Source organism: Corapipo altera, unplaced genomic scaffold (assembly GCF_003945725.1).
Source record: "Corapipo altera isolate COAL_440 unplaced genomic scaffold, ASM394572v1 289, whole genome shotgun sequence".
Classification (NCBI taxonomy): domain Eukaryota; kingdom Metazoa; phylum Chordata; class Aves; order Passeriformes; family Pipridae; genus Corapipo; species Corapipo altera.
In genome coordinates this window covers 6,093-13,617 of record NW_020885101.1, presented here as the reverse complement: position 1 = coordinate 13,617, position 7,525 = coordinate 6,093, and the positions used below count along the sequence as shown (strand labels likewise).

Below are 7,525 nucleotides of genomic sequence, written 5' to 3'. Positions count from 1 at the left end.
ATGCCCCACACCAGTCATCCTCCAGAACACAGCCAGAGCTTCTCACCCTCTCCAGCTGCCCCATCCTGGCTGCTGCCACCCTGGCACAGAGAGACCCCTGCTCGGTGGGCAGTGGGCACACAGTCCCCTGCCACAGCTCTACCCCACAGCAGGACGGGGGTCCCACACCCCAGCACCCCAGCCTGCCCCCCCCAGCCACAGACCAACTCGAGAGGGACCCCGACCCCATGGGGGTCCTGGCCCAGATTGCTCTCCTGGGGCAGGGCGTGGGGGTCCCTGCCATCCCGGCCGTGCTGTGCAGGGTCAGGGGGCATGGGCGGGTGACAGCCCGGTGGGGGGGCAGCGGCGTTTGCTCCAGCTGGAGCCTTTGAAATGCAACCCCCCCCTCAGCCCATTTGGCTGGAGTTTGGCCCAGGCACAAATGGAGGCCCGGGAGCGGGGAGGGGGCCCTGTGGGGAGGGAGGTGGCAGCTGAGGCTGGGACTGCTGGGACCCCTTGACCCCAGAATGGTGCTGAGTAGGGGTCCCACAGCATCCACCCTCATCCCGAGTGCCCCTCCTGGGGCTGTGCACTGCCCCTGCCCCAGTCTGGCTGGTCCCTGGCACTGGCACACGTGGCTCCACGTGTGTGTGCCTGTACACACGTGGTGTCTCTGCACGTGAGCCAGTGTGTCTGTGTTCCGTGAGCCCTCTGTGCACACCTGCACATGCCTGCACATGTCTGCACACGTCTGCACATGCCTGCACATGTCTGCACATGCCTGCATGTGCCTGCACACGGCTGAGGGGAGTCTGCTGGGGGTGGTTGTGCTCACACAGACACACACATATGTGGGAGCAGCCGAGGCATGTGCTGGCCCTTTTTGTCCCCAGCCCTGGCCTGTCCTGCCCATGTCCCCATGCCCATCCCCATTCCCATCCCCATCCCATCCGCCATCCCCATCCCATCCCCATCTCATTCCCATTCCCATTCCCATTCCCATTCCCATCCCCATCCCATCCCCATCTCATTCCCATTCCCATTCCCATCCCCATCTCATTCCCATCCCCATCCCATCCCCATCCCCATCCCCACCCCGTCTCATTCCCACTCCATCCCCATTCCCATTCATTCCCATTCCAATTCCATTCCCATTTCCATTCCCACCCATCCCCACCTCCATCCCATCCCACTCCCCCGCGGTCCCCCAGTGCCGCAGCCGGGCTCAGTCCCCTCCCCCGAGCCGCTCGTGTTAATGAATCGATGATTTGCCAACAGCCCCGGGGGGGGGATCCCCGGCTCCCCCCGCTCCCGGTACATCCATCCCCGCTCACCAGGGCCAGGTGTAATCCCATTATTCTCGGCTCCGCCGCGGCCCGGGCCCACCGCGGGGTCAGGATTTATTGCCAGTAATTGCCGGGGTCCCGTCCCCCGGCGCGGGGGGGGTCCCGCCGCTCCCCCGGCGCTGCCGCCGCTCCTGACGCTTTAATTCCGCACCGAGCTGTTCCCTTATTAAAGGAAAATTCATTTGCCAGCGATTTCCATGTGCCGGGGCCGCGCGGGGCCGCGGCCCTAATCGCGTTACGGAGAGCTGCGGCTCGAGATCGGGATGGAGCCGATAAATAATGGATCAGGGCGGCGCCGGGCGGGGGAGGCGCCTTACGGGGACACCGCACCGGACCCCGGCACCCCGGTACCCCGGCACCCCAATCCTGGAAGCACACGGGGGTGGGCAACCCCGGGAGCCCCCTGAGTTGGGGTACCTGGAACTGGGGGTGCTCCGAGACACCACAGCCCCTGAGATGGGGGGGCTGGGTGGGGGGACAGGGCAGCCCCGGACACGGCTTGGGCACCTCCTCGGCACCCACTCACAGGTACATCACACCCTTGTGCAGGCAACCCCCTCACACGTGCACACGCACATGAACACACATAAAAACATACACACACGTGAACACACACATATGTGAACACACAGAGATGTGAACACACACACGTGAACACACATATAAACATACACACACGTGAACACACACATATGTGAACACACAGATGTGAACACACACACACGTGAACACGCACACATGAACACACACAAGTGAACACACGTATAAACACACACACATGAACACACAGAGATGTGAACACACACATGTGAACACACACAAGTGAACACACGTATAAACACACACATGTGAACACAGACACACGTGAAAACACACGAGCACATGCACGTGAACACACGGGGGGGACGGGTGTGAGTGTCTGGGAGGTGGTGGGACCCTACGTCCCAGACCCCCAGGGTCTCCCAGGGACACCCCAGGGTGGGAGCTGTCAGTGCCACACGGGTGCAGTGCCCTGGGGTGCCCCAGTCCCATCCCGTGGACGTGCCCGTCACCGTCCCCTCTGGCCGCGGGCACCCGGCCAGCGCCGGGCACTCACCCGGCTCCGCAGGAAGCTCCTGTGTTCCTGCATAACCCCCGAGGGCTCGTTTTGTTCCCACCCTGTGGCCTGGTTTGGGGTGAAAACCGTTTCCTATCCTGTGTTCCCGACAGCCGGAGCCGGCGCTTCCCCTGCCGGGAGGGGTCGGGCAAGGCACGGGGGGCTCAGCCCGCCCCGGCAGCACCTCGGGGAGCACCTCGGGGGACACAAGCGGAGGGTTGGGGGTGCCAGCACCACGATCTGGGAGCAGCCCTGAGTGCAGGGATTCGCCCCAAGTGCTGTGGAGCAACGGCTGGGTGCGATGGAGGCGGGGGGGGGACGATGGGGTGGAGATGACATCCCACCCATCAGGGCGAGCACCACTGCTGGGGGTCTGCCGGGTCCCTGCAGATACCCACGCCCCAGCCCGCTGGGACCACTCCCACGTTCCCAGCCCAGGACTCCACCGCCGAGGTCCCGCCGGCCCCAGAGGAGCCAGAATGTTCCGAGGGGGGAAGGTTTCCTCAGGGGGTGGGCGGCCGCAACCCCCGATGGGCACAAGGGCACGGAATCACCCTGGGCAGCGATTTCTCGCGTGTGTCCTGGAGCGTTAAACCAGGACAGAGCCCAGGGCCTCTCCATGGGGCCGGGACCCCCAGGAAGGGCTGTGACCCCTATTCCCGGCACCCTGGGAGCCTGGGGCCTTGTGGCCGGCGCAGTGGCCTCGTTCCGGCAGTACTGCTGGAAGGGATCGGGCCCGTGGGGGTCCAGCCGAGCCCGGGGCCACTGCAGCTCCCTTGGGGGGGTGGGAGTGGGGGTCACAGCTCTCCTGCACCCCGGGACGGGCTCCGTCCCCCGGCGAGAGCTGGCGGCCCGTGCAGCCGCGGCAGCTCCGCCATCTCCCCGCGCCCTGCGGGGAGGACAAAAGCCGCGTGCGAGGAATCCGGGCAAACGCCGCCGTGCCCGGCACGCCGCCGTGCGAGGGGCCCCGTGTCCCTCTCCCAAACCGAGCCCCCTCCCCGCCCCCCCCCCGCCAGCCTTTAATTGCTCCGGCTGCTGGGAAATTTCAAGGTTGAATTTGTCAAACTCCGATTTCCAGCCGGGAGATCGCGTTCTGCCTTTGTCAGCAAGATTGGAAAAATCCACACACACCCCCCCCCGCCCCTTCCCCACTTCCATAATCCCGGCATCGGCGCTGCCGGATCCCCCTGCACCTGCTCCCCAAACCCGGCTCCGTGTGCTCCCACCGGGCTCCCCCTCATCGTCCGCAGGTTCATTACCGCCCTGACCCCCGTGACCTCGCCGTGTCCCCGATCCCAGCGACGGATCCATGGGGACACCCGGCGGGATTGGGGCTGGGGGATGTCGAATCGCCCCCCCGGAGGGGCCATTCAGCGTCCCCCAGCCCCTATCCCGCCGGATAATCCGGACGCGGCTTCACCAGCCGGGCCTCACCTGCGTGTGCGGCATCCCGGGATTTTTACGAGCGGCCGAAATCCCGGAGCTATTTGTACTGGGAAAGGGCAGTGGGAATGTGGGGAGGGAGGGGGGATTTATGGCTCTGAAACCCAAAACCCACCCGAAAAGGCTTAATCACTCCCAGCCGCTGCCCCGGCGCTTTTATGGGGCATTTTAGAGCAAAAGAGCCAATAAATTTTTGGGTGAGGGTAAGAGCCACAGTGAGGATGAGGAGGGAGCGGAGGGGACAGAGGGGACCCACCAGGGTGGGTTAAAATGGGGGAGACAACAAGGGGGAGGCGCGGGGCTGAGCCCCGGTAGTGGTGGAGAGGGGTCGGTCCCCCCCCCCCAGACGGGGGGGGCGTCGGTGGCTCCTCCTCCTCCTCCTCCCGGTATCCCGGGCCTTTAAGGCGGTGGAACGGGGATCGCGGGGCTGGGGGGGGGTGGGGGGCGGCGGGTCCCCGTCCCGGCGCGGGTCCCGGTCCGGCATGACCTCGGCGGGGGAGGCGGCCGGTTCCCCCCCTCTGCCCGCCGCGGTCGGCGGCCATCGGCGAAGCCCCCTGGACCGGCTCCCGCCCCCCGCCAACACCACCAAACCGCTGACCCCTTTCGGCATCGAGGACATCCTGGGACGCCCCCGCGGCGGGAGCCCCCCCGGGACTGGGACCGGTCCCGCCGCCCCCCCCGCCCCGGCGGGGCCCCGCGGCGGCGGCTGCGCCCCGGCCTCGCCGCTCTGGGCGCTGGAGGAACTCGCCAGTAAAACCTTCCAGGGGCTGGAGCTGGGAATGCTGCAAGCAGCCGGAGGTACCGGGACCGGGAGGCTACCAGGGCGGGGGGGCTCCGCCGGGACCGGGGCGGGCGCGGGCACCGGGCAGCGGGCACCGGGCAGGTGGCGGGGCCGGCGGGCGGCGGGGGAGGCTGTGGCGAGGTTGAGGATGTCCCTCGTCTCCGGTCCCGGGAAGTTTCCTCCGTGTCCCGGAGGGGCGAGCGCAGCCGGGAGGCCCGGGAAGCCGCCGGTGCTCGCCTGGCGCGGCGGGGACACGCGGCAGCCTCTGCCCGGAGGAAGGGAAGAGCCCCGAGACCGGACACCGGGAGCCAGAGCGAGCCCCGGCCCCGGTGAGCCGCCTCCGGCACCGAGGCACCGGAGCTCCGGGAGCACCGGTCGGGACGGCGCCGGCAGCTTTACCGGGAGCCGCGGGACCGGGCGGGGGATGAGCCCCGCCGGGCCGTGACCATGACCGTGACCGAGCGCGGGGGCCGAGCGGCGGATCGGGCCGGGACGCGACGGAAACCCGGTGCGGGCCCCGAGCCCGGCGGGGACGGCGGCTCTGGCCCGGTTTCCACCTCCCGCAGCGGCCCGGTACCGGCGGGGTCCGACCGCCGGTTATGGATGGGGACGAACCGGCTCCGCCGCTCCCGGGCTCGGCCTCACCGGGTGGACGGACAGACGGATACCGACAGACGGAGCGCGGCGCCGCCGGGAAGGAACAAAAACCGCTACTGGGATGGACAGACGGACACGGGCAGACCGACCGGGACTCTGGAACTGACCGGAAAAACCAAGCTCTTACCGGGACAATCACGGACGGACCGATCGGGGCTCCGGGATTAACGGAAAATCCCTCGCACGGACAGACACACAGACAGGCAGAGCGCGGCGCCGCCCGGAATGAATAGAACCGTTACCGGGACGGACAGACCGACTCGGGGAGAACGAGAGGGGCTCCAGTAATTAACGGAAAAATAAAAACACCCTTACCGAAACGGATAGAGAGGGTCTCAGTAATTAACGGGGGGAAAAACGTTACCGGGACGGACAGACGAACAGCCGCGGCAGAGCAGCGTTCCGGTGATTAACGGACAGGGGTGGGCACAACGCGGCTCCCGCCGGTAACGAAAAATCCTTCGGACAGACGGACGCGGATCGACCGAGCAGCGCTCCCGTGAGTAACCGAACCCCCGTTACCGGTAAGACAGACGGACACGGGCAGAGCGGGGCTCCGGTAGATAAAGGAAAGAAATTCCCTGGTCACGGAGCGTCGCTCCGGTATTTAACGAACCGTCGTACAGGGCGGACAGACAGAGTGGGGGCCGTGATTAACGAATACACCAACCCACTACCGTGTGGAGGGATGGACAGAACGGAGACGGCTCCAGGCGCCCGGAATTAACGTAAAGCCCCCGTTATCAGATGGACGGCCACGGCCGGGAACGAAATAAACGAACGAAAAAATCCCGTTACGGGGCAGACAGGCTGATATAAAAGGGGGCGAAAAAAAATTCCCGTTGCCGGGATGGACAGACGGACAGAAATGTGGTCGATCGGGGCTCTAGGAATTAAGGTAAAAATGCCCGTTACCTGACTGACAGACGGACACGGCCGGAATCGAAAAAAAATAACGAAAAAATCCCGTTACCGGGTGAAAGATGGACCGAAACAGGAGCGATCCCCGTTACCGGCCGGGCAGACACGGGAATGGAAAAAAAAAAGAACGAAAAAACCCCGTTGCCTGCTGGACAGACGGACAGACTCGGGTGCGATCGGGCCTCCCAGAGCGGGAGTGAAGCCCCGGTACCGGCCGGACAGACGGACACGGCCGAGCGGGAATCTCGGAATTAACAAAACCCGATCGCAGACTGGCAGCGGGGAACGGCGGAACGAGCCGGGACCGGCGGACAGAGGGAGGCGCCCGTAACTCAGGTGAAACCTCGTTACCGGGACGGACCCACGGACACGGCCGGAACCGCCCGGGGCTTCCGTGATGAACGAAAATCCCTCTTCGCAGCGACGAAGGATGGACGGACACGGGAGCGATCGGGGTTCCTGGAGGGGGGTAAATCCCCGTTGCCGGGACGGACGGACAGAAACGGTGTCGATCGGGATTCCGAGAGCGGAGGGGAAGTCCTGTTACCGGACTGACGGACGGGAGCGATGGGGGTTTCGTGACCGCGGTACAGCCCGGTACCGGGGCGAACCGGTAACGGTCCCACTCAAGCGGCACTCGGCCGAGACGGCCCGGGGCTCTGGTACCGAACGGTCGGGGGTCCCGAGGAGCGGAGCTCCCTCTGTGGACGGCGGCGGGGGTCACCGCCGTTACCGGGGGACGCACGGTGATCCCGGGAGCCGCGTTACCGAGAGGCGGGTTGGTGCCGCCGGCAGAGGAGGGATGGAACGGGACCGAGAGCGGGAGCAGGAGAGGGACCCGGGCCGCCACCGGGACCCCGCTGACGGCATCGAGCCGTAGCCGGGGCCGCGATCCGCGTCTCACCGGGTGTTCTCTACATCGATACCGGCAGCAGCGGCCGCACCGGAGCCGAGAGCGGCGACGGGATCGGATGCAGGGAGCAGCACGGCCTCAGGTCTCCTGGAATCGTGGAGAGGAGGATCTCGGTTTCCGCCGGGGGCTCCCGGTTCCTCGCTCCGCTCCCATCTCCCTGCTCTGTTCCCGGACCAGCCGCAGGCAGGACACGGGGGTCTCAGCCACGGGCGCAGCGGCGGCGACTTCACCGCGCCCGGAGCCGCTGTGGAACCGCGACTCCCGGCTCCCGGCGCGGTTTGGTTTGCTCGGTTCTGTTGGGCTCGGCTCCGTACGGCACGGCACGGCACAGTACGGCACGGCACAGTACGGCACGGCACAGTACGGCACGGCACAGTACGGCACGGCAC

The 7,525-nt window shown here is 66.5% G+C and overlaps 1 protein-coding gene across 1 annotated transcript in view; it reads left to right on the top strand.

Moving 5' to 3' along the window:
* Positions 1 to 4,346: 4,346 nt before the first annotated feature.
* LBX2 (ladybird homeobox 2) overlaps positions 4,347 to 7,525 on the top strand; it is a 4,480-nt gene continuing 1,301 nt past the window's right edge. Inside the window, exon 1 of the mRNA XM_027669718.1 lies at positions 4,347 to 4,662. Coding sequence (XP_027525519.1) covers positions 4,347 to 4,662 — 316 coding nt within the window. The remainder of the gene's footprint in view (positions 4,663 to 7,525) is intronic.